This window comes from Hyalella azteca, unplaced genomic scaffold (genome assembly GCF_000764305.2).
Source record: "Hyalella azteca isolate HAZT.00-mixed unplaced genomic scaffold, Hazt_2.0.2 contig5386, whole genome shotgun sequence".
NCBI lineage: Eukaryota > Metazoa > Arthropoda > Malacostraca > Amphipoda > Hyalellidae > Hyalella > Hyalella azteca.
The window spans coordinates 463,313-490,664 of record NW_025935579.1 but is presented as its reverse complement, the minus strand read 5'-3'; the positions used below and the strand labels follow the sequence as shown (position 1 = coordinate 490,664).

Here is a 27,352-nt window from a genome sequence, read left to right as displayed (position 1 = left end):
CGGTGTTACCCTCGTACGCTGCGCGCGCAGCGGCAACGTGCTCGGTGTCTGGCTTGCGCTGGCGATGTCGAAAGCTGCGCAGAGTGCGTTGAGCAAGCGGCCGTAGCACGTCTCTGGTGCACGTGGTCTCGTGACTGTGTTTTAATAGCAGTGACGTGCGTGATATTTCTGAGCTGTGTATTGTCCCCTCAGTAACTGGTGTCTCTGATGTGATGCCAGCTTTGGCTACCTATATTTTATAAGTTTTATTTGGTGATGTTTTAAAATTTTGACATTTTTTCGCAGGCACTTTCACTATATTTCGGAAGAAGTTAGCTTTAGTTTGCACGGTAGCAGTGGAAAGACTTTAAAAAGTGTTTCTTTAGATAGGTCGTCTTTAAGCACCCACAGTCATGGTGAGTAGAAATTTTAACTATTAACATTTCTCAGTAATCTTCGTTTCAGCTTAAGTTAGGTTAGGTCGAGATTTTTTCAGTGTCTAAAACCATCTCTACGATAAAGGGTTCGAGACCATTGCAAGTTACTTATCGTTTGTAAGTTTGTTATGAGTGCTATGTCGCGTATGAGACACGCACACAATAACTATAAAATTTTTATATCGACTGAATATGAAATGATGTCGCGCGACACGTAGAAGGTCGTGACAAAATGGCTTGCCGAGCAAGGCGTTTTGTGGTGAGAAAGTGGACTCCGCTACACTATGTGCGGTCTGTGCGTGTGACTAGGCATTTCCTCGCAAAGCGATTTTCATGCTAATGTTGACGTGCGAATGCACAAATTGCATTTCATGAGCGCATTGGTAGCCTTTTCTGATCGATCATTGAACGTTTTCTGAGGAATCCTGTTGCATTGAGGCAGCTTTGATGATTGACATGTTACTACAGCAGGTATTTAGTCAGTTTCGGATATAGGACATTCATCGCAGTAGTAAAGGTGCATGCATCTTATGATTTAGTCGACGAAGGAAGCATGAGGCCGTGGTGACAGGTACTCAAGGTTTACCATATGTATGACGTAAATAATTGATCGTCTTATTACTGCCACATCATGCGCCGTGTCTATATTACCATTCAAGGCTTATGGAGGTGTGGGCGTAATGTATGGTCAAGTGAAGTTGAACATAACTTTGCTAGGAATTGCTTTACTATCTGAACTGTAGTCACTGCAGAGGACGGTTACTTACATGTTATTCTGCTACATGCGCCTTTGCTCGCGCGACTAGTTTATCTTTTGCACTGGGTCACATGAATATTGAAACCGTTCATGAAGTCAAGTTTGTCCGAGACATCCTCTTTGTAATGCGTGCAGCTCGTGCAATAGCAGATAGTAAAAACGATTTAGACTAAATTCATCGCGCGAATGTTAACGCTTGAAAATAATTCCAATTTCAACTGCACTTGAGGTGGGCAGTAAATATTGAACAACAATGTAGCCTTGTACAGTTTCTAACACCTTTCAAGGTGCATGCCTTGTCACCGCGTAAATTCCTAATCCTTAAGCAACATATTCATCGTTGCGTGTTTATGCGAAAGGTTCTTTCGAAGAATTCATGTACTCGAACCCTGAAATACACTATTCATTCCCGTAGTTTCGTGCAGGATATTTGTCTGCAAACGTAACTTTTGCTGGCAAGCGTAGTTCAATGTCAACATGTTTTTTATACTATCATTCACGGTACATCCTTGAAACTAAACTTGACAGCTTCTAACACAACTGAGAAACGAACAAATAAATTTACATGGCTTACGATTGCTAATTTGAACGGCTCGCTTGTGATGCAAGTATTGGTAGGATTAATTTTGCGTAGATTTGATCCTTGCTATCATTCGTAGAATAGTACCATAAAATATATTAGCGTAAGCAAACGTCTCGTATCAAATATCTGTACGATTTTTGTTCCCGGTTGCAAATGGTCTCGCGAGGCAATTAACCAGCAGGTAAATCCTCTCGGGCTTATTTTAAGGAAGGTTATCAAGTTGGAGGCGAGCTGTGGCTAAAGGACAACTGGTCTGATGATCTTGTACACGCCTCGATTGGTTGTCATCTCACCGGTGGCTTCAAGCTTCTTGCTTTTATATCCAGGCAAAAATAAACTTCAGTAATCTATTGTACGCACAAATGTGTTTCTAACGACGTGGTATGATTTTATCATCCTTTAATAAATGTGTACGTTTCGTATGGATTCTGCTTCTAGTTGTTGGAAAATTTGTAATGTAAAGACTTCGTGTTGAAATGTGAGAGATAAAATCACTCGAGTTGGTGTGAAAATTTTTGAGAAACTAGAAAAATGTTCGGATAGAGATAAAAATTCCCCTCATTGCTAGATTGCTCGATTCCTCCTCTTACATAATCAAGCTATCTCTTTATTAGTGCAGAACAATAACGGTGCGAAGTGCGAAGATACAAACAAATAGCTAATTAGTAGTCTTATTAGAAGAGCGGTCAATCGCATAGAGTTGCGGAATCGGGAGCAGGAGTTGCGGGTTTGAGCCTCAGCTTGCTGTAAAAATTTTGCTATGGCGCTTAGTCCGTGCTTGAGTGGCCGCGGGCGCAGTGCCTATCCCTAATTTCAAGGTATAAAGAAAAGCGTCAAAGACTCGTAGCGATATTGACTGTAGAGTATTCGGCGCAATGGTTGCGGTTACTGAATTGCGAATAATAAATAAATCACATTCGTGAAATGATGTTCGCTTCTTGAATTACTTGAGTTGTCTAGAACTCAATCTGATATTATTCTTACTAAGAGGTATAACTAGAGTTTATCCCATGCTGATCATTTATTGCTAGAGAGTAAACTTCATGACTATCCAAAGCTACACAGATTAACGAAGAATAATTTTTGTTTAGGTTGTTGAGATGTTGCAGCTATGAAAGAAGTACCGAACTAAATTTAAAATTGATTGTTGAAGTACGAGTAGTTAAAGATGGAGTCCTAAACAAACTGAACATAGTCACTGTGAATTAAATGTCTACGAGGCTCTAAGCAATTCGCCTTAAATTTGTTGATACAGAATATAACAGTTTATGCTCGTGTAAATGAAAAATTTTTTAACAATATATTCTTCTGCCAAGTATATAGATGACAGATTAGAAAACGAACTTATTCCTTAGTATCACTCTTGTTCCATTGGCCAGCCTGTTTCTTATTTGAATATTGGATTATGTGAGCTCTCCTATAAACAAATTCACAGATTTTTTGTGTGATCTGTAAAAGACTAAGAATGAAAATAGTAAATGAGAAACATAAGGTACGTAATAAGGTAACATACAGGCCCTCTGCCTCACCTGCAGCTTATAGGAAACTGACGAACATCCGTACATTGTTGAGCGAAGGTCGCGCGTCTCGTTCGGCTGTTCAAACCTTGAATGTAATCACGGAACTTCGTAGCTTGTTAACGGCAGATGAAAAATCGTTTAACATCGTTGCTATACTCTCTATTCAATAAGTATCAGACAATATGTCTGATTTACATTAAATTCTTCATAATTTATGTGGATGTACTTAAATAGGCAATACGATGAGAACGAAAAAATTGATTTTATAATTTCACTGAAGCTAAATTCTTGCACTCTGATGTATTTATGTATTCATTTGTTATAATAATTGGGAAAATTGCATGGTCACGCTGGCATGGTCGGTCAAGCAGAACTAAATGAAATTCCACGCTGGTTCATAATGAAACTTTGCGAAATCTTTTATCGCAGTGTAACGGGGTAGCTTATATTCGGCCTAATACAGTGTAGGGTTTGTCATTTAATTAATTCAAGGCAGAGACTCTCACTTTAACTTGGATTCTGGTGTGGTAGCGAAGATGATAGATTTTTAGGAATTTCATCTCATTTCGCTGGACATTCACAATGTGCTCTTTCTGCCATGCGTTTACATTGTCCAGACACGCGTGAAATAAAATGTTGCTAATGCAGAAATATTCTTACTGGAATAATTTTTCGTCGCAATATCTGTGCTTTTCATTTTAGTAAAAGTGAGCGCAGTTGTTCAAACCAGTCTAAAAGGAGGGCATGGAGGCACAGACACGGCTACCCCGAGGCACAATCCTGGGGCTCCTTCCTGGTGAGCCAAGTTTTTGTGTGGATTTTTTTTTACGAATTTATCCTCAGCCATGAAGGGTGCAATGTAGACACGAATGCCATTGCTGGCTCTTCCGTGCGCGTGACGACTGCTGACCACACTAACAGGATTTAAGTTACAGTTAAGATTTCTCTTGTTAAGTATCGTCGTTCCCAGTCAATGAGACCCGATTAGCATCTCTTAAATGGTTTGGTATTTCTTCTATGCTCCAAAATCAGCTAAACAAGTATTTGTACCCCTGATACAGCCGGAAAATCAGTTCAGATTTTCACATTAGCTCGCTACTTCTTGCTGTTTTATTGCTCTTATAAGGAATGATGGGATATGGGGAACGATATCAAGAATGCCTGGATAACGATATAGTGCCGCCATGTTACTAAACGATTTAGTTTAGTCAGGATGAACATGAGACGAGGCTTATTCTGTTAGCATCCTTCTCTTTCTCGGGCTCGTTTGTAGGTACGGCGGTTTCTCTTGCTCCGGGCTGTGCACAGACGACAAGTTTCTCCAGTCTTAGCACTGGCAGATGCTCGAACATTAACTTAAGAAAGGAACTTGAGTGCACGAACATGTACAGTTCTTGATAACGTTGGAGAACGAGAGCAGCTATGCGCGGAGAAAGCTGGACTTGTGTTGTTCAGTCACGTCAGTCCAAGCAGAGGTCAATACAATGCCCTTGTAAATGTTTGTATTCAGAATTTTATTCAGAATGCTACATCATGGAAAGTTCCTCCTATATACTAGGGCATTCATCGAGTACATCAGAGTGCAGAGACCACGCAGAACGGAAAGAAGCGAAGGAATGGAATATTCAAATAAAACTATTCATTTCTACTCCGCCCAGTGTGGTCTTTGAAATGGCTAGCTGATTTAATTGCAAAGCTTGCTGCAAGATTTCCGGTCTGTTGCTTAGAAGTGAAAGTCGCCTGAAGGGACTCTGCAACTGCGCGGCGCTAACGAGGATCGAATATCGTGACTGCTTCAAGCAAGCAGGAGACTGCGTACGCAAGCCTCGAACCAAATAAAAATTAATTTTTTTAATCTGGTTGAATGATTGTAAGGAAGGTGGGGTTCAGTGTGGAATGGAGATCTTTAATTGGATCCGTAAATTTTTTCATACATTGACTAAAATATTTAAAAGAGTGTTAAAGGTAGTAATGACACAAGTTACCTAGTGCATTGATTGATGTGGCAAAACGAGGATATAGTCTCTGTAAATACATAAAATAAGTGACGTGTCACTCTTGTCCCACTTTCCCCTACTAGACTCCGTTTTGAACGTGCTTTTTAATGTGAAAATTATTGCATTTAATTAGCGTTTGCATGCTATTATTTATGATTTTATTTCGTGTATTAATTTTAGTGAACGTGTATTAATATTAGTGAATTTTTTTATTTAATAGTTAGCGATGTATTTATTGACCAGGACTCGATCACGTCTTTGTATTAAGACATTTACTTGCTTTATTAAATTCAGCTGCTCTGATGCAGGGCGAAATTTCTGCTCAATTCTGTTACCGTCCTACTTCTGTTCCTAAATTCCGTTACCGTCCTACTTCTGTTGCTAAATTCTGTTACCGTCGTAAAATGTCCTGAAATTCGGATTATTCATGTAACTTGGATTGCTTTTAAACAGGGATTTACATGTAACATTGTAACAGACTTGGTGCTGTGTTGTCTCCTTGGAAAAATAAGAAAAGGAAATTTGAGTGTAAATTAGAAATAAATGTTTATCCGATTTCTTTTGTTTCAGAGATTACTGGTGCTGCCTCTAGCAGCTCTGTTCCTTGCGTTGCTCTCCCAAGCAGTTGGTAAGTGTTCCTTACATTAAACTCGACGTTCGTAAAGAAGTATACATTAGATCTAATGTATCAGAGTTCTAGATCTAATAATGATAATAGATAATATCTAATATCTTTGAGTTGTCTGAGGAATGAAAAATTTTCTCGGACATTTTCATTATTTAAATTTGTTGTTATTGCTTGTGACATAGTAGATCCAAATTAAACCCTTTGAAGGTACAAAAAAAATTAGTTACGGTTATTTTCATTGTATTTTTCTTTTTATAGCCTGCTATTGAGTTTTCAATCTCAAGCGCATGTGTAATCAGAGTGAATCTTGTTATAAAAAACTCTTCGTAAGACCAGACATTTCTCCTGTGGTTTTAGTTGTCTACAAAATCTTGCTGTTGGTTCTCACGAACAGGGTTTTTACTACTTGAGCAGCGTTTACAATAGGAGTCTCCTTCATTGAAACGAAAAAGTTTGCCGTGAAGCCACGTCCAAGATTGTGTAGAGTCGAGTGTAGATTCAATTGTTATTGGTTTCGTATTTTACATTATAATTGTATGCTAAATCGCAAACGGCTAATAACACCGTAAAGAATATAGTCCACGGGTTGGCGGGTTCATTATTAGAGCTGACAGTCCAGCAAGGGGTGGTCAGTTAAAGCAGTCCGTCAGACCGAAGTGTTGTTATAAGAATGAAGTGAAAGTAACGAGGTTGCTGCTGCCGCCGCACCAACGTTCAGCAACTGCGGCCGAACGCAGCCCCTCTTCTGTGGTTGCATGCCAGCGCAGGTTTGTCGTGTTTGAATGGAAGTTGTCAAACACGCCGCGTCTACTAGAAATTGACTGTACTTTCGTTATCGTAGTATGACTATAATCAGTTGATCAAATTGAAATGGCCTTATAGGTCTACTTGGAATGGTTAGTTGCAGTGAATTGGGGTTCAATTAACGAAGAAAAATCGGCAAATATAACTGGTTTAATAGGAAATGGTGAATATATGCGGCCATTTTATGCTGCTGGGTTAGCGCCAGTTCAATGTGCTGCATGGACATGAAAAATAACTAGCGTGTTAAACGATTCAGATTCTTTATGTTCGAAATTTGGAAAGAATATAATTAGTACGTTTTGAATTGAGAATTTTGTTTAGATGAATTTTTTTAATAACGTGCTTCATTCTACGAAAGAATTTTTACTAATTCAGGTTTTTCATTCCGGATGTGCGATTACAAAGTGCTAATTAAAAAATAAGGACGCACGGAAGCTACTGGAAGGCGGCAAGTAATTTTAAAACTGTAAACTGCTTTTACCGCTTCATTCAGAGAAAGCAATGCATATAAAATCCCCGCAACGACGCTTGATCGTTCCGGCAAGTATTCTTTCCTTCATGCATGGAAGATTAAGGAGCACTGACTGCACTTTGCTGTTAAGAAATGTGACGTCAATAAATTAATTTACGCTCGTTGATCGAAACGTCACCTCCAATAAGTAAAGTCTCACAAGTAAACTTTGGGGAAAATGTTGGCATAATTAAAAGATTTCACTGCAATATAATGTTCTGTTTATTTGCAACGCCGGCGCTTCAACAAATAACGGCATCTTACTAAAATTTTAAACTTAAAGTTTACCCTTAGCTTTGCAGCAGAACCCTTCAACTTTAAAGCATTATGAATATATTAATTACCAAAGTCAAATTAATGATCAGTATGATTATATTCATTAGAACTGGAGTCCTATAGGTACTGAGTAGCATGGTTCGCGTTTGACTGTGATGAAGCGAGTAAACTTCTTGCTCTATTGCCCTTGACTCTGACTGACGCTTGCATTTACACACCTTGGCAAGCTGCCAAGCCTATATCTTTGAATCTCGCGTTCATTGTTGGTCATTGATATTGGTGGCGCACATGACCCCTCACTTGAACACTTGCTTGACCGCATGACCGTGATTGTACGACTTCGTAGACCGTCTGGTGGGCAACACACGGAATAAGATTCTTCTCGCGACCGCATTCGGCGGAATCTTTTAAGATAAATGTTTTTTTCGAGCATCCAGCGTTTGTCTTTAAGGTTGATGCCGCCCGTGGCGTATTTACATACATGACAAACCTCTTAACCGGGATTCTGCAACTTAATTGACTGGATAAGAGGCCAGTGGACGTTTCTTATCCCAGCGGCGAGCATAAAACAATTGCGTGTCTTGCGTGTTCGAACAACTTATTTCCAGTAAATGGAGATATGACCGTGGATGTTGAAGGCCTTACAACTCCACCACTGATGGGGACTTATATTTTTTCAATTTATCCTTTAAGCAGGGAATTGTTCGAAAATTTGTTGTGAAAAAGCAGTAGCTAAAATGTCTGTTAAATTCTTTATTATGTTGATAGGATTCTGAAAAACTGGAGCATCGAGACCGTTAAATTGTTTGCGTATTAACTCTGTGGATTAATTTTTTGAAGTTTGTTTCAACTTTAGTCTTACATCAATCTGTTCATTAATGATGTTTTTTGTTCATGATTGTCTTCTTCAAAATCAACTAAGAGGAAAAATTTCAACTTTTCTCTAATTTGGTGGCGCAGAAGATTCGGTTCAGCATTTGCGCAATAAAAAGGATAAGCCTCAACTGGGTTGTACAAATTAACAGATTGATTCAGCATTGACTCGTGAATTTCAATCGAATAGTAAAGTGACATCTGAATAGGCTTGATCTGTACGATCAAATTTTATTCTGTTTGATTACTGTATATTAAAGATTAAAAGTTGCACTGATGGCTGGCGCTTCTATAAAATTTTTCCTATTCGCGATCCAGGTAATCCACAAGAAGAAACTACAACAAATAGATCACTACGACGATCTCGGTTCAAATTGAAGACTAGACCAAATGCGTTTAACTTGGCACAACCAAGACTACGACTCCAGCCGGCAGCTGCGACGATGGGTGCCAGGGATGATGAAGCAGCTGCTGTAGATGCTGTTGACGAAACTCCTGCTCGTCCTGTGGCGGCACGACAGCGACTTACCCGAAGAAGAGGCCAAGCTACTGAAGGAGCTGCAACTACTGAAGGAAGTGCAGCTTCTGAAGGAACTGCAGCTTCTGTTAGATCCGGGACCAAAGTGAGGGTATGGGCTGAGATTATAAAATTATTTATCAGCAATCGGGACAAAGAATTTTGAGCATTTGATGGTTGTTTATAGTTTATATTTTGGTGCATAGGGTGTATTAGTAACATGAGTATCTCTATGAAAATTAATGGCCAATCGGTATGTATGGGTGGAGGCTGAGCCTGGCGGCGACTTGCCAAAAGCGATTTCGTGTTTGTGGTTCTCACAAACTCAGAAACTGACTAGCTGCTAAATCTTTGGCGTAGATATTAAGAGCACTGCGCGTAGCAAGATTTGTCAGATTTATGAAGAGGTCATGAGAATAATGGAGCCTCGTATACTCGCTATTACTCGGAAAATCTTGGTTAGTTGCTCCTACAACAACCGAAGTCTGTTCATTAATGAGGCAAGGCCAAAGCATCGAGTCAAGTGGGGCTCTATTTAAATGAAAAAATTCATTCATATAATACGCCATACTCTCGATTCTAGAGACCAGATTCGATACTAGCATTGTAATTATTGTTAGTGTTGTAGATAAAATAAGTTTTATTTTATTATTTGGAGACTCCCATCAGTATGGTATATGGATGGTTGGTCAATTTTCAACTTGGATGGTAGAGATTGAAATTATATTAAATGTTACCCGATAATTCCTTGAATGCTATCATTTTACTCAGGTACAGCGAAGAAGAGGCGACGCAAAGCCTGCAAGTTCTACTGTTCCTCAGCGTCGCAGAATTACCCCTGCAGCCACAAGCAGAATTTCCTTGTCCCGAAGTACAGGCAACGAAATTGATAACGATGTTGGGCCGGAGCAGAAGCCCACCGACTACAAGGTGAGAGAAGCTCTTTCATTACACTCTGTAGTACTAATATTGTCTGAGTAATGTGCACGGCATGACTTTGAAATAAATGCTTTCATTTGATGTTTTCGCGTATTCTAGCACTCATATTTGTTGAAATTTTTTGTTTTTAATCATTGATACCTGCTATGGATTAGAGTTGATAAAGTATAAGGTTTTGTACATTATGTATAGTAATGAGTATTATTATGTTTAATATATTCTTCATTACAAATTACCAGTGTCAGTATTATAGATTAGTAGTATCTCTCTGTGCGACCATATAACGAAACGTATTAACCATTTATGGTGGTAATATATCCTCCGTCGGCGTCACATTCTGTTCAATATACCCAACTACCTCCAGTCTGCGACAAACTCACTTTCGATTTCTCCTCTAGGTTGTCTGCTATCACACCAACTGGGCCCAATACAGGACCAAAATTGGCAAGTTTACCCCCGAGCACATCGACCCACACCTGTGTACCCACATCATCTTCTCGTTCGGCTGGATGAAGAAAGGAAAGATCGCTTCAAGCGATGCTAATGATCTGTCCTTAGACGGCAAAATAGGCCAATATGAGCAGATTACTTCGCTCAAGAACATCAACAAGAATCTGAAAGTTCTGCTTGCTGTTGGTGGGTTTATAGCAGATAAATGATTAATTATTGGATATGAAGTATTGTTTGGCTGGAATCTTGAATTATTTTAATTATTTTATAGTTAACTGCCAATTAATAACATTCATATAATTTTTTTGACTCCTGATACAGATGGGGAAAATAAGTTTCAAACAAATTAGAGACTATATATAAAGGGGAGAAAATTATTATAGAAATGCAATGAATATTTTGTGAAGTAAAATCTTCCATTCATATATTAATGTTTTGTAGACAAAGTTGACTGCTTGAAAAAACACGCTGGAAGAATGAATGTGGCCAGTAGAGAAGGAAGCCAATTATTCTAATATCAATGGACAGACGTATTTGTTCTTACTTGAATTAATTACCTATTGAATTATTTTAGCTATAACCTTGACCAACAATGAATATGGAACGAGAATGAGTAATAAGAGATAATTTCAGTAGCAATTTCGTTATGAACAACTCGCCAAATGAACGCTGAAATGTTCAACCTCGTAGAAGTGAACGGAACCTGTTAGGTGTGACACATAATTTCTCAAACAAGCCGTGGAAATGAATGGTTGGGTCAGCCAGGGCTGCGATGATGCGCTTGCGCAAGTACTAGCAGCTCCGCCCGGCCGTCGGAAGCTCCGAGCGCTGTTTGGAGGTCGTTTACCAGACCCCTGCCTCGCTGTCGTCAGGTCATCGCACTTCTTACCTTCGTTGACCACTTGCAGTTTCCTTAGTTTGCGCCACACAAACTCTTGCACGCGATACAGATTTGAGTTACTGTTTGAAATGAGGTTAGCTGCTAGTGTTCAAATGTAAATAGGAACGTTCATACAATGGAATTTATGAACTGTATAAACTGCCTGCGGAAAAATACAATAAAAAATACTTACCTATGGTAGAGACAGTCGACTTTTTTCATGATACTAATATGATTTGCATGAAATTCCGAGTATTGATACTCGAATTCAAAGGCCCAACTAAATAACGCAAAATTTTTACTACTTGCTCGATGTTGAACTGCTAGAATCTGTAGGCGAGACAAGCTCGCAGTAAATTGCTTTATAGATTATATATTGCGTAGCTCCGCGAAAAATTTCACTACGTTTCGGTTCATGAACCGTTCGATTTTCCATGGTAATTGACTGGTAGCGCCTTCATTGTCATTGGCGCTAAGGAAACTCCGCCATACGGCGTAGTTGAGTAGGACAGAGAGAACACGACCGTGTGATATTGACCTCAATGCGAGAAACCGTCCGGTTTCTCTCTGCAAGCGACATTGCCAGAAATCTTTTCTCCTGCCGCAATCTTATTGAGTGTGCATTTCTATCGCACTTTCCTGGGCATGGAAACTCAGTAAGATCGCACGCGCGCCATGTTCACAGCTTAGTCGATGGCTTGTTCTGTGATTCAATGATTTCTTTAAACGAGAAGACGCTTCTGTGCGATAATGTGTGTGAATGAATATAATGATTCAAAATTTGTTCTTGAAGAAATTTTCACGTATTAACTGTACACATGTTCATATATTTGCACATTTTTTTAAAGGTGGCTGGTCTTTCGGCACGAAGAAGTTTAAGGATATGTCGTCGAATCGTTACAATCGGCAGACTTTCATACAGAGCACCATTCCCTTCCTGAGGTTTGCGAATATTTTTGTAAATATATTTAATGAAATGCGACGAGATCAAGAAATTTCTCAATGTATAGTAAATATGTTATTAATAGTCAAATACATTAATGGGTGTATCATCACACTTGTTTTCTAATGTATTATTTCGATTCTAACAATTTTTTATTGCAACAGAAAACATAAATTTGACGGACTAGACCTGGATTGGGAATATCCTAAAGGGTCCACTGACAAGGCCAATTTCGTCCATCTTCTTGAAGGTCAGTCCGAGCTTCTTTCTATACACGTGGATAAGATGTTATCCTGTGTGACTGAGTAATGTTTTAAATCAGTTGAGAGTGAATTTCACGAGAATATCTTTACAATTGTTTCAGTAGAAATCCTTTCTCGTAATATTAAGAGGATCACTCATGCCCTGCGTTTAAGTTAATTTTTTTTGTTCTCTACAGTTAGTCGATCTCAAAATTTATTGACCAGGTTCCTTTTTCTTTTATGATGTTACGTATTCAACTTAAAGTTGTTCTGTCACGTAGAACTGATGGAGGCTTTCATCGGAGAGGCGGAGGCCACGGGCCAGACGCGTCTGCTGCTCACGGCTGCCGTGCCCGTTGGCCCCGACAACATCAGGGGCGGCTACGACGTCCCGAAAGTTGCGAAGTGAGCAAATTTTCTCATTACAATTAAGGCGAACTAAGGCCAACAGATGTATTTTCAATTAGTGCACATTTTTCTGGAATCGATATAAGATTCGACGAAAGAGAATTGATATGTGATCTTGGATCACGCAATTTAAAATTTCGATTGGTAAATACCACAAAATTCGAAAATGATTATTTGCGTGAAGGATTCGAGTGAACTGGCAGATGATCACCGCCGAAGAATAAAAGTATCGAAGACGATTGTATTGTTGCTGCAAATTTCCACGGAAATTTGTATTGTAGTTGAAAGTTATTTGAAATTTTTGACATTTGTGCAGTAGACACGACCTACAATTTTTGTTAACTCTACTTTCAGGAGAACTGTTCACTTTTCTAGTGCTCAGAAATTAAATCGGTGTTTTTCATTCGCAGATTTTTAGATTTTCTCAACGTTATGGCGTACGATTTCCACGGGAAGTGGGAGAACACCGTGGGACACAACGCGCCCATGTACGCCCCCTCCTCAGACAGCGAATACCGCAAGCAACTCTCCGTCTCCAATGCCGCTAGAATGTTAGTGGGGAACCCGCTAGAAATTGCCAAATGTTTTCTCTTGTAAATGTCAGTGGTGTATTTTGTCGAAATTAGTAAATTTTTGTCTTTTTTCTGTTACTTTAATATGAATTTCACAAATGCAATATTTAGGTTTGGTTATATCTCATGAATTATATAAATACGCATAATTTATTTTCCAGCTTACAAAATTATAGAAAAATTTAATTTCTTGATGCTTAATTAAAAGGTAAGTATTATGCAAACATGGACCTGACTAAAGTTTTTTTCTGAATTTTGGAACTATATGTAAATCAATTTTCATTGATAGTGTTCCCTAACGAAAAAACTATACTATTTGAATACATGTGCGTTCACTGAAAAACGACTGATGCTGAAAAATTTAATTGCTTTGTTCATCTAAATACTCTATTTTTATCGAAATTATGAATAGTGCCAAAATGTAAATTTTACTATAGTCCAAACACGCTCAAAATGAAAAAAATAAATAAAACGTGATGTTTATTGAGTAGATTGTTTCGATATATTTAACACGTACATATTTAAATAGGAATACATGGTCTATATATTTAAAAGCAATGTTTACGACAGCTGGACGAACTTAGGAGCCCCTAAAGAGAAGCTTGTGATCGGCATGCCTACGTACGGGCGCTCCTTCACCCTGGCCAACCCTGCGCGCTACATCGTCAACAGTCCCTCGACCGGCGGCGGCGAGGCCGGCAAGTACACCGGAGAGGAAGGCTTCATGTCTTACTACGAGGTAGTAAAATTAATTCATTCATAACGTGGTAGTTGGATTTTCATTCATAATGTTATTTGAAATTTTATTTTAATTATATTTACTTTCAAGTAGTTCTATTTTGTTTTGATGTATTTTTTATATTTAATAACGAATTTAGTCTACAATGTTCGCCAAAAATTTACTTTGATAGTATTTTGTTTCGTACAGTTCATTAGGGTTTATGTATTTTTTGAGTTTGTAGGAAAAATAATTAATATCATTGGATACATTTATTATTAATTAACCTCTTATTTATCTGTAACTTGTACATTTTGTGATATCAAAATTTAGCTGTCTGGTGCTGATTTTAGATTTGACCGTTGATGGGAAATTTAATCACTCGCTGTATTTTTTTTTTAAATCTGTGCCTGAAATTGTAGGTGTGTGAACATCTGCGGTCTGGAGGAGTGTACATCTGGGACGAAGAAATGCAAGTTCCGTACATGGTTAAAGGCAGCTTATGGGTAGGTTTTGACGACGAGAGGGCAATGAGGAACAAGATGAAGTTCATCATCGACAACGGCTACGGTGGAGCAATGGTGTGGACTCTGGATATGGATGACTTCACTGGAGAAGTCTGTGGTGGCAAAACTAAATTCCCACTCATCAGCATCATGGCGTAAGTTTGGGAGGATTTGACTTTTGTCGACTTGGTTGATATTAGCTTTAATGTTCTTGCCCCTCGCATTTTAGGTCGAAAGAATTCGAGCTCTCTAGATTTATACAAAATAAATCGATTACGTTGAATTCGGTTTCTTATTGTTTTTTAATTTCAGGTTAATTTTATTATTTCAGTTAATTATTTTTCTTCATATTGTTAATTAATAGTTCCACAGTTGTTCCGGGATTTTTTTGGCGTTTTACCAGACAGCCTTCATTGTAAAACTAGCATTTGAGAGCGGCGTAGGTAGGTCAATGAGATGAATAGGTAGATCTTATACTACGTGAAGTAAGTGCGGCTCCCGTTTTTCATTCGACTGTAATAAGATAAAGTACGAAAACGCTCGTCGTCTAATCGGTTCGAACATGATATTTCACGCCATGATCTTTCATGACTGTTTTCATGCCGTGATATAGGCCTTAAAATTGGTTTCTTCTAGGGAAATGCTGCTTGGACGCAGCCGTAAAGGCACAGACGTCGACTGGACTAAAGTCGCCAAGACTGTTGTGCCTGTGGTGCCTACCCTCCCTGAACCCACCGTGTCGCGGATCTCACCTCAAGAAATAGCTCAGCTCATACCCAGAATCGATACTGTGGACGATAGTCTCAACCGTGAGTTTGCGTCACGAAATTGTGTTCCTTCTCATGTATAGCGTATGATTTCTTCTCTTTCCTAAAATAATTAGTTTGTTGAGTTGAAAACAAATTTTTGCACCGTCCGATGAGCAAATATTTCTGGTAATTTTTTCATCTTCGTTGGTTTAAATATTGTTAACATTCGAATTGATTCTTCTAAAATCGTGAAAGCTACTTATTTTTAAACCGTAAAACACATCGGGTATAAAGAAATGATAACTAGAGAACTTGATTATGATATCTGTGAAACTTCCAGTTTGATTTTAAAATCTGCTGCAAGCACGTTCGCTCTAGTGTCTAGTCAGATGAGAGCACATGAAAAAGCCCTTGCAACTACTATCTAAACAAAAGACAGTATAATTGAAAACATTTTTATATAAGAAGCCTAGTGTTTGCAGAAGACACCCCAAAAGTGGTGTGCTACTACACCTCGTGGTCCGTGAAGAGGCCGGGGGCCGGAAGGTTTGAACCAGAGAACCTGGATCCGTTCCTATGCACGCACATCATTTATGCCTTCGCCACCATGAAGGATTACAAGATGGCAGCCGCGGACCGCGCTGATCTGGGAGATAGCAGGAAAATGGGAATGTATCAGAGGATCACGGCTCTTAAGGAAAAGAATCCAAAGCTCAAGGCAAGTGAATTTGTATAAACTTTTAAATTGCCGAATTTATTCTACTTGATAATTTTTCAAACTTTTTTTGCATGATTAAACTACGGACCCTATAATAATGTAGTAAAGAAATTTGATTTCGGAACCATATGTTTTTAGTCCCAAAAAAACGCGTTCATTTTTAATCTTTTTATACTTTAAAGTCACTGATGCAATTCTCAGATATCTTATGACCTTATGAGTTTTGGACTTCTCAGACTACGGTCAAGCTGATGCTTGACCGTGATTATATCCCGTTCTGTATTGACCATGATAGTCGGCTATTGTGTGTAAGAATATAATTCTGGTAATAAACAATTCTTAACGTGTTTACGCGAGTGTTGATATTGAGTCTAGAGATGAACATTGTTGGACTTCCTGCAGATTTTGCTGGCTCTTGGCGGCTGGACATTTGGCTCTAAGCCCTTCAGGGAGCTTGTCTCCAACACTTACCATATGAACGGCTTTGTTTACGACTCCATCGACTTCCTGCGTAAACATAACTTCGATGGCCTCGACGTTGATTGGGAGGTACTGAATAAATTTTTACTATCGTGTCCCCTAGTGTCTGAAATAACATAACGTGTTAGTAACAATTCACTGCAGAGTGCATGGTCGTATTCTGGAAATCGCTATTGTCGCAATTCGGTACACATTTTTTGAAATAATCTATTAGTCTTGAGTCGTCAAACCCTAGGTTTCTTCATTATCGAGTGTACAGCGGTTGGTTGGAATGGCTGACCATAGATGAAGTTGTAATGGGTAAACAATATTCTGTGTTTTAGAGTGCTCATGAGAATTAACCAAATATTCAAAAGCAAAGTAAATAATAGAAGTAACTAGATTGAAAATAATTATATTCTAATTGACATTTGTGGTATTTAAATTCTTTGTTACATTTTTTGTACAAGGAAAATGACTATATCGAAATTACCCTGAACTATTGTCTCCCAGTACCCGAGCGGTGCGGACGACAAGGCGAACTTCGTGCGGTTCATCATGGAGCTGCGCACGGCGTACGAGGGCGAGGCGGAGAGCACATCAAACCCCCGGCTGCTGCTCACCGCTGCCGTCCCTGCCTCCTTCGAAGCTCTCGCTGCTGGGTAAGTCCCGTCAAACTCGTATGATTAACGCTCGATACCATCAATATTGTTGGTCCTCAGCGAGACCAACTCACCAAACTGCACGCTAAGAAGCTCTCGCTGCTGGGTAAGTCCAGTTGAACTCGTATGATTAACGCTCGATACCATCAATATTGTTGGTCCTCAGTAAGACTTGGTCGCTAATCTGCAAGCTAAGAATCTTTCGCTAGCTGAATTAGTCGCGCTAAACTTGATTAGTTGACACAGGATTTCTTCAATATTGGTGGTCATTGCGGGACCAACTCACTTACCTGCTATAAATATTTCGCTACTAAGACAGTGTCAGCCGGTGCTTAGCGCTCTAGCCGTCCTAGTCTAACTGTTCTCAAAAAAAAAAAAAAAAAAAAATCGCTCAGCGTCAGTATCCAGAAATCTTCCGTGCATGAATCTGATGCAAACAATTTAAATGCTATATCAACTTGAATTTAAATTTGTGATTTTATCAATGATCAGACTGATAATTTTCTTCCATAAAATTATTTTACCTATGTTGATTTGACCAAAAGATCACGAATAACCTGTGACTCGAAAATAATCTGTGGCTCTGTGCGGTAGCAGCATATTCCTAAACCATTATACATACTCGTAGCATTCAATTATTTGCGCGTATCTATACCATGTAGAATGTATATACTATTCTATATTACTTTGTTGAACATATGGATATCATATGAACATGTTATCCCAAAATATTTCTCGTGCATTTCAGATACGACGTGCCTGAGCTCAGTAAATATCTGGATTACTTCAATGTAATGACGTACGATTTCCACGGCCATTGGAACGAAGAAGTCGGCCACAACTCGCCTCTACAGCCTCTGCTCACTGCCAACTCCTATGAAAAGAAACTCACAGTCGTAAGAATTTACCACAAGTAGCCAGTCGCAGCAATATTCATACACGCTGGATAACTTATAGGGTCGCTTGTGAAAACCTTGAGCAAATTTTATTGAAATCGGCTTTGTATCTGCATGATTGATGATTATCTTCGAAAATTTGAATTATTTATTTTTTTTCTGGAGGTACTATATTCTTAAGGACTGTGAGGGTGAACCGGATAATTTCATGCGAATCTAAATCCTGCGTGTCTGATGCCGGATCCCTTATGAATTGGGTAACGAAAAGTACAGGAATCGGTAACAGGCCATGGGCTTATTTCTCCAGTGCCGACACTTCTATTCTTCTATTCTATTGCCTCCTCGTTAATGTTGGTGTAACGCGAGGCGGGAAGAGTCTTGCCTAACATTTCCGCTGGTAATTTGATGCATCTTGTTTAGGTAATGATCATATGTCAACAATTATTCCACCAGGAATATAGTCTGCGGGAGTGGATGAAGCAAGGAGCGCCGTCCCAAAAACTGCTCATGGGTATCCCAGTGTACGGGCGCTCGTTTACTCTAGCGGACCCCGAACAATTCGACATCGGCGCCGCGGCAGTGAAGGGAGGCAAGGAAGGCCGATACACCGCTGAAGAAGGATTCTTGTCTTACTACGAGGCAAGTAAACCCAGCCAAACAGCGATGTGGGTAATGATGCGGATCAGTGCAAATTAGTGTGGGATAGTGCTAATTGATGCAGAAACCACCCTACGCTTCAATTGAAATAATTTTCCTGTCTAGATATCGCATAGTGCATGCCGAGAATATTACTGCAACAACTTAGTAACTTTGATATGCTTAACTTATGTTATAGTTTGCACCTATACGTACATTTTCTGTAGAATTTCATTTACCAAATGTTTGTGGCAGGTTTGCGACTTCCTGTACGAAGATAACACGACGCTGGTCTGGGACAATGAACAGCAAGTGCCCTTCGCTTATAATGGCGATCAGTGGGTCGGCTTCGATGACGAGCGATCTATAGACATCAAGGTATATTTTTATACATTATATATAAAGACTGTAATTTTTAATGCTTCAATTTTTAAATGCTATTTAAGTAGTCGAATAATGGAGACGACATCACTTGTAGGCGCAAATGCACCAGGTCCGTATTCGCCCGCAGAAAATTATTCATTTTGAATTTACATACCAGAAGATGTTCACTGGAATAATCTAACCTTCTTTAATGATTAGAAACGAATCGAGAAATTATAGATTGATATATGGTAGGTATCTAACAGACGATTTTTTATTCGTTGTAAGCGATCAGTCAAGTGCACATGAATGCTATTCAATTACTACTAGGCAAATGTACTGAAATGCTTAATTTTTAATAAGTATTAAGTTACCGTGACAATTTCTCTGAAGATGAGTTGGGTGAAGAGCAACAAGCTGGGCGGTGTTATGGTGTGGAGCATGGACATGGATGACTTCAGGGGTAACTGTGGAGCAGGTACAAAGTATCCCATCCTCAATACCATTCAAGATGGACTTCAGAACTACTCAGTCGCTCTGACCTACGAGGGACCGTATGAACACCGTCGTAATGTCGACGGCACAATAGCTAAGAAAGACCGTGAGTGTGATATTGTCTGTAGATAAAATTCGTGGCGTCTTGGTTAATAGAACATCCATTTTCACACAACGGCTTAAACGAATTTCGAAGTAATAGCACGAGTTTGCTTCCTCATTTTTTTTTTCAGACAATGTTGCTATAAAAGTTCCTAAGTATTTATCATGGTATTTAATATCGGCAGAATAAGTTTTGAGAGTTTTCAAATACCTACAAGCTTTACCTTTGTCTGTGCCAAGACAGGATTTAAACAATCGCCCCTTCTTATCTTTTCCAGCGACCGTTGTGAACTGCGACGAAGGAGACGGTATAATTAGTTACCACGAAGACAAGGCAGATTGCACCAAATACTACATGTGCGAAGGGGACCGCAAGCACCACATGCCGTGCCCCGTGGACCTCGTATACAACCCTGCAGGGACTGTATGCGATTGGCCCGCGAATGTTCCTGGTTGTGAAAACGCACGGGTTCCTGGCGCAGGCAGGAGGAGAAAATAGATATTTTTATTGTGAAACGTAGGATAGTTATTGTGATTTGTTCAAATGAAACATAAATCTTGCGAACCATATTGTTCCCATCAGAAGAGACTTGCTTCGTTCTGTTGAACCGTTTTTGCGCTCGAATAACTTTCATTTAATTTTGTCTACAGCTAAGTTCTATTGAAATTAAAGTATCATTCACGTTGATCAACTACAATTTCGATAAAACGGCCCAAGTAAGAAATAACCTGAAACCCAAGGAAACTTACGCTGGTGAATTTTCAGCAACCTTCTTTCGTGTCAATCGTATAATCTTGTAAATAAAAACCGTACCACATGAAAGCATGACGATAATATTTACTTCATGGATACGTTAAATAAAATTGTTAGTTATGCGTTGATTGCTTTTAACTGTAGAGTAATTCTAGTATTTTTCGAGTTCTGATTAGTGTATTATATATTTTATATTCAAATTTCCTGTATAAAAATGTATAAAGATAATATTTCTTATGATTATCCTCAAATTCCATGAGGCTAAACAATCAGAAATGTCGATTACAACGAATTATACGTGTGCCTACCACCTTAAAGAATGATGAATGTTCAGTAGTTACTCGAATTCAACAACTGCCCGTTGGTTCTACTCAAATTCAAGTTCAACTCTGAAACTGACTGTTTATGGGCCTGTTTAAATATCTAGGTAGGCGACATGACAAAGGCATTACAGAAATCTGTGACAGGCCAAACCTGGCTTATTTTTTAAAAGCCGACACTAATACATATGTACACTACGCTATATTTGCCTTCCAATGCGAAATGGCTACCAGTCAAATTGCATGAATCGGAATATCGATCTGATTTAATCTTCCATTTGTTATAAAGCTTGCATATTATAAAGGAAACTTAGATCACGTGAGACCTTCACAAGGACGGTTTTACTAATTTCATTGAGCCTTCGATCATAGACTCGGAGCTTTGAGTCGTACCATAACCTCATGGTTGAACTAGTAGATATACAGTTCAACCATGCCTTAGCCTAATGTTACGAAAAGTTCTCATTAGCGTGCTACAATCTACTACGTGTAGTAAAAAATAAGGGCATCGACTGACCGAGTTAAATCGCATCATGGCTCACGTTCTGTCGACATCGGTCCCCAAATGCTGAATTCTATCTGCAGTAATTTGTTTAAAATTTGGCACCTCAAGCCATTTCCGCAGTATAGATTTGGGCTGAATACTGGCTCTTGCCCAGAAAATCTAAAATTAAGACTAGAGTCTGTGTTGCCAAGCCGTTATTAACACAAGCCGTTGCCAAGTCGTTGGTCACTTAGTCTTAGTGGCTTTTATTTTCGCTGTCGCTGCGTCGTTTTAACGTCTTCACGAGTTCACTCCTCAGTATTGTCAAGGCCAACGCGGTGTTGGCATATCATATGTTCCTTTTGAGTGATGACTTATGTGGATGCGGGCTGTTGAATGAGCAATGAGCATCATAATATCAGCTTGAAACATTTAATTGCTGGTGACCGTAACGAGCGTAATCATTATAATAAAGCCCCGAAAGTTGTCATAATTTCTTCGAAATATGTCTTTGTATCAGACAGCCCTTCGTTCTGCAGCCGACAAAATGTTGGTTTCGCAGCGTAAGTACAGCTGTACAAACTGAAAAAAAACTGTTTCACTCTTCACGATGACTGTAGCAGTGACTCTGAGTCTCTGACTCACCGTGATAGACTGTATAAGTTATAACTACTAACTAGTATACCTACTCGGAACACGACACACGGTACACTGTTTACTGTTAGTTTGACTGTCTGTGCGTGTGCAGACTGCAGTAGGCTATGTACGCTTCAATTTCTATTCAAATTTATTTTGTTCAGTAGATTTTTGTGAGAAAAATATAGGTTTGGATTTGCATTTTGGATAGTGCCTTAGTCAAGTTAGTGTAGGCTTAGGCTCTTAGCCTATTAGGAGTTGGGAGTAGGCTGTACAGCCTGTACTTTGAGTGTACTACGGTACAGTCGGTACTTACTAGGTAGGTAGTAGGCCAAGGTGTAGGTGGCCAAGCCAAGGTGGTGCTGTCAGCTGTGGTGGAGGTGGGCAAGATTATATACCTAATTATTAAAATGTTTTGGCATTAGTGATTTATTATTCTTCATAGCCTAAATTTGGAATTCTGTGGCTTGATAAGTTGATGGTGCACATTTTGTCTTTTGTTGATAATTGAATTGGAGAAAAGTTGTATTGCTGGAAACCTGTGGGTCAGCCGGCCAGGCATGGAATTATATATATTTGGTGAGCCGCGCCTCTATTTTTCAAGCCGTGGTTTATGGTTTTGCCAGTTGCCAGCAGCCCAGCAGGCAGCAGTGATTCTATTTTTTTGAGCCATGAATTCTATATATATCACTTTTATCAGCCATGAAAAACCATTTACAAGCTGCAAACTTATTTACAAAGTCCCATGCACGATGCACCGTCACCAATGCACGTGTTACCCCTAATCTCTAATTTTGTTCTAAAAACAGTCATCAAGCAGCAACAGTGCTGCAACAGTAACATTTGTAGGTATTCACTTAAGTGACAACTGAACACATGATAATGCAGTCTGACTGCTAAGACCATAAGACATGACCGCAACTATGCAATCTTCAAGGAAATGTTTTCTGGTTGACTTGTTGTTATTACGTTCTGCAGGATAGTTTGATGGGAGAGTTTGTTGAAGTATTGCGGATTGTGGAAGTAGAAAATTTTACGAAACGGCATTGTCAACATGTTTACAAAGTACAAACTGAATTGTTTTCAGTCAAGCACAAATTTGAGTCTTATAAGACTATAAGTTGACCAGTAAAGAATCATGGATACCCCAGCATTATCATACATAAGATAGGTATAGATTTAAATCTTGAGTAAATGAGGAAATTAAAAATGAACTGATTCTAAAAAATACCTATCTGGTTTGTCACCATGTAACTCAGCCTGGTAGCCTGGTACTGGCCTCTGCCAGACTGCCTTTGGTGGGTGTGTAAAATATTTAATTATCAAGGCCATCAATGCAAACAAGAGTTTTTTGTTGACTATCCTTCCCAACTGGAAGAAACTAGTTGAAAATTATGCAGAAGAACTAGACAATTTCATCCACTCTTTTTGAAACTTCTTTGGTGTAAAATAGAACTATGGTACATTTTTGCCTACAATTTTGAAGGATCACCCATGGGCATGGGAAGGTGTTTTTTTTTCCCAGAAATTTTGTAAAGATTCTGCCCAATATTCCAGAATCCAGACTGGTCATACTTATTGACTCTGAGTCCCATATATATGCAAGTGCAATTCACAGTCACAGTTACATCAATAGGTATTATGGATGGAATTTTTGGCATTATCATAAGATATGGTATTGAATGATATCTTGAAATAGATGAAAAAATTGAAAATCAATGGGCAGCTAAAAAATCCCTCATTTGTCCCAAGGATGTCATTCTGCATAGTGACAAAGCTGAGACTTATTTAGACTCTTTTGAGTAGATCAGTGAAGGAAGTATCATGGTTACCAGCTGTTTATATCATACATAGATAATAAATTCAATTTTGTTCTAGATTAGGAAATTAATGTAAACTGGTTTCTCAGAAATATCTGGTTTGCCACCTGAAATTTTATGCTTGGATGAATTAATAATGAAATCTCTCACAACTCCTGAATGTTTTTAAGCAATTGATAAATTCTACTTCATGAAGCTTTGATTGGTGACCTTCATTGTTGAAAACTGTAACATTTACAGTTGAGAACTTGATTTCCATGCTACTAAGATGAGTGTATTTGATTTATTTATCATTTGCATTATTACTGAAATTATCCACTATCCTTTTATGCAGATGCTTGCAAGCTGTGCCATACATCTGCCAGCAAGCTGAGAATACCTGCAAATATGGCAGAAGAGGCAGAATCACAAAAGGTGAGGTGACTTGAGTTTGTGTTATGATTTTTAAATAGGTTAAAAATAGTGCAGTATAAAGTTAACTGAACTTGAGTCATGTCTTGTATCATCACACTAGGAATGATATTTTATACTTTATATTAACTGCTGAATATTCCTGAAATTTATATATATCCTAATGAATTTGTGTAACAATGTTTTGCTGAAAAATTTTCAGGTGAAATTCAGTCCCCATCGGCAACGTGACATGAACAGTGCTCACATTGCTGCCAAATTGAGCAAAGCTGGAGCTGGGTCTGTGTTTGGCAAGGGTCTTGATGTCTCCTCTTCAATAAATGGAAATTCTTTCAATGTTGGCACTTGCCCCAAAGACCTCCATGCTTCGGTTTATGATAAAAGCAATGCTTGTTCGCTCTCATCTGTGAGTGTTATAAAAGGTTGTTGACATATTTATTTCTAGTCAATGTGTTTTTAACAGTGGCCAATTCATTACTAGTTGATTTTATAATTACTATTTAGCTTAGAAAGTTAATGGTACCTTCTCTTGCAGTATTATTTCAAGAGAATATTATCCCTGTTTCACAAAATAAATAAAAATGTTCAAATTCTGTCTCTTTATTTGGATTGCTATTTTAATTTAGAATTCTGTTGTGTTTAATGACAGGTCATGCAAACCAATGTGCCACAACCATTCAAATCTGACGGCAAAGGAGAGCGATCTGGTCATTTGACAATGCCAGGTGGCCAGTGGGCCCAGAATGACAAGTACATTTCATCTGACCTGCACGAATACCACTACTCAAAGAACTCTGGCTCAAGCAAGGCAAAATCTCAGAACAATACCAATGCTGCCTCAACTTCCAGCGATGAGACCGTGCGAGGTGGGAGCTTGGGTGAAAGCTTCACATTTTTTGCTCTGCACAAGAATGCTAGTTTTCCTAACATAGCTCTGTATCCTGATATCACTAACCTTAAAGCCTGTGGTACTTCATTACTTAACCCCGGAACAAAAGCAGGACGTTTATATATAGATTTGGTGTGCTCATCTGTAGGTAATTTCAACGCTCAGTTCAGCTCACAGCAACATTTTTGTCCCAGTGGCGTTGTTAAATTTCTATCTTCTTCATCGTCGTCTGTCATTCAGCAAAGTAAATTTTCATCATCATCAACAACCTGGAATAATGTTGGAGGAGCTCATGATCCCAAAGAAAAGAATCCTAATACGAGCAACGAAGTATTGACTTCAGGGCAAAAAATAAAGCGAGCCGTGAAAGAATACGGAGCTGCGGTCATCGTCTTCCATGTCACCATTTCACTTGCTTCACTGGGATTTTTTTATCTCCTAGTGTCAAGGTAAGATAGTTTTCTGCACCCTCGCCAAGTTGCATGCCTGTTCTGGTTATAATTACGCGTGAAATGTCCTGGCTTTTCTGCTCACTTTGGTTTAATTTTGCTGCGGCAACGGTCATCGTGGCGCTTATCTTCTCCTTTACAGGGATCCATGCCTGTAATTTTCCCGCTTTTAAAATCGTTAATTGCTTTATTTTGAACATTTTTCATGGTATTTCCGTACGATAGAACATCAAGTAACGTCAAATAAGAGCTTTTCTGTGGTATATATTGTGTGAATAACTGTTATATGAATATTTCTAGCAGTTCAAATGAGTCGTTACTTCGGCCCCTTGCGGAAGTCGCCCAATTCATTACACGGTTCCTGGTTATATGGTAATAATTCCATAATATTTTATTGTTTACTTATATTCTCGGCATTGCGTGTTCTGTTGACAGTGGAGTAGACATGGAGGGCCTCATCCAGCGCCTGGGCATCGACTTATCAGACGCGGCTGATGCCTCTAGCGCCATGACATCGCCTGCTGATGACGTCAGTGTTGAGGGCGATGACGTCATCGCTGGTGCTGACGCCAGCAACAACACCCACACGGGCGGCAAGCTGAGCACGGCTGGCAATGTTGCTGCCGGGGTTAGCACTTTTGTAGTAGCTTATGCTATCCACAAGGTGTTCGCTCCTGCACGTGTTGGAATCACACTCTCGGTTGTGCCTTTTGCTGTAAGATATTATCGACGAACATGGCAGAGGCGATAAATAACTACCATTATTTTGCCATTAACTAGGACTATTATAAAGTGAAAGTGCCGTCGTTTTTGCACTTTTATTTTAGAACCTATCGGCCCTTCAATAGGTTAATTTGCATCTTTCATAAGACAAAGTTTTCTAATTAATTGCAAAAGAGATGAAGATAATCAATTATTGTTCTCGCATTTACATGGGTTTGTGTTAGGTAATTGAACCAAGGTATCATATTCTAGTATTCATTATTTTACTTAAAGCGTAGCTCTTTATCATAACTGAATGTGAATCTTTGTAACGTATTTGATGGTTCTGAAATATTCGTCTGTACAAAATGTGTTCGGGATAAGTATTTATAAGAGCATTTTTACGATCATTAACTAATCGTGCGTTCGTTGTTATTGAAATACGGTACCGTACTTATCTGAATTTGTTCGAGATGTAAATTTTTTGAACATTTATATTCTTTCCTGTGCATTTAATTAATTATAACATTAATACTCTAGTTTAATTACTAGATTCACAACTGTTGAAACTAGCATATTATGAAGCCATATTACATTGCTTTCTCACTTAAATATCGGAAAATCTAATATTTAATTGTGCTCAGTTTATGCAGCGATGGCCTACACTGCGGCTAGTGTTTTTGTGTAGATATAAATAACTTATACTGAACTCTGTACCGCTGAAAAAAGCAATGGAAATAAGTCAGACTTTGAGACTTGCAGGATGCAGTGGACAGATAAACGTTCAAGCGCTGAAGAGTTTTGCCGATGTTGTGGGATTGCAAAGGTTTTTTCTTTGTATTGATCATTAGGGCATTTAAACTCTAATGCATAGCTTTATCGCCTGTGTTCTATATTGTAAGCTTGAGCTAATTTCAATGATACAGTTTTATAGAACATTTAACTTCGTTTTGAAAATATATGATATAGAATTAGTTATATAGAAACTTTACAAAGTGTTGAAAATTTACGTATTTTGAATTGTTATAATTTTTGTTGCTGTAAAACAACGTGTTATAAAGCACCAAGCCTAAATATTCGATAATATCTAAGAAGTATGTTATTTTTATTAGAGTGAAAATGCATTTGTTACGCCTTCTATACATGAATCGAGTTTATAGTGTTTTTATTTGTTCCTTTCCACCTTCCTAAAATGACCGAGGTTTTTCGCTGATGTCTAGATTTTCTATGTAGAAAACGTACGTGTGATCACGTATATTTTGGTTAT

At 38.7% G+C, this 27,352-nt stretch overlaps 2 protein-coding genes across 4 annotated transcripts; both read left to right on the top strand.

Moving 5' to 3' along the window:
* Nucleotides 1-267: 267 nt before the first annotated feature.
* On the top strand, nt 268-20,602 carry LOC108668964 (probable chitinase 10). 3 transcript variants are annotated; one of them, XM_018156241.2, is made up of 20 exons: nt 268-395; nt 5,844-5,901; nt 8,684-8,988; nt 9,654-9,812; nt 10,220-10,457; nt 12,000-12,093; nt 12,259-12,344; nt 12,618-12,741; nt 13,155-13,295; nt 13,887-14,055; nt 14,457-14,695; nt 15,177-15,349; nt 15,763-16,007; nt 16,410-16,556; nt 16,980-17,128; nt 17,877-18,024; nt 18,478-18,663; nt 18,916-19,038; nt 19,417-19,624; nt 19,899-20,602. In XM_018156241.2, exons 1-20 carry the CDS (start codon nt 393-395, stop codon nt 20,117-20,119), a joined length of 3,216 nt encoding a protein of 1,071 aa, XP_018011730.1. In that variant the 5' UTR covers nt 268-392; the 3' UTR covers nt 20,120-20,602. The 3 variants fall into 3 exon arrangements, with proteins under 3 accessions (XP_018011730.1, XP_018011731.1, XP_018011729.1); XM_018156242.2 differs by having other exon boundaries at nt 8,684-8,994; nt 15,772-16,007; XM_018156240.2 differs by having other exon boundaries at nt 8,684-8,994.
* A 714-nt stretch (nt 20,603-21,316) lies between these two features.
* Nucleotides 21,317-27,240, top strand: LOC108668961. The gene is made up of 5 exons (XM_018156237.2): nt 21,317-21,741; nt 23,969-24,048; nt 24,248-24,451; nt 24,695-25,383; nt 25,819-27,240. Exons 1-5 carry the CDS (start codon nt 21,684-21,686, stop codon nt 26,132-26,134), a joined length of 1,347 nt encoding a protein of 448 aa, XP_018011726.1. The 5' UTR covers nt 21,317-21,683; the 3' UTR covers nt 26,135-27,240.
* Nucleotides 27,241-27,352: the final 112 nt, after the last annotated feature.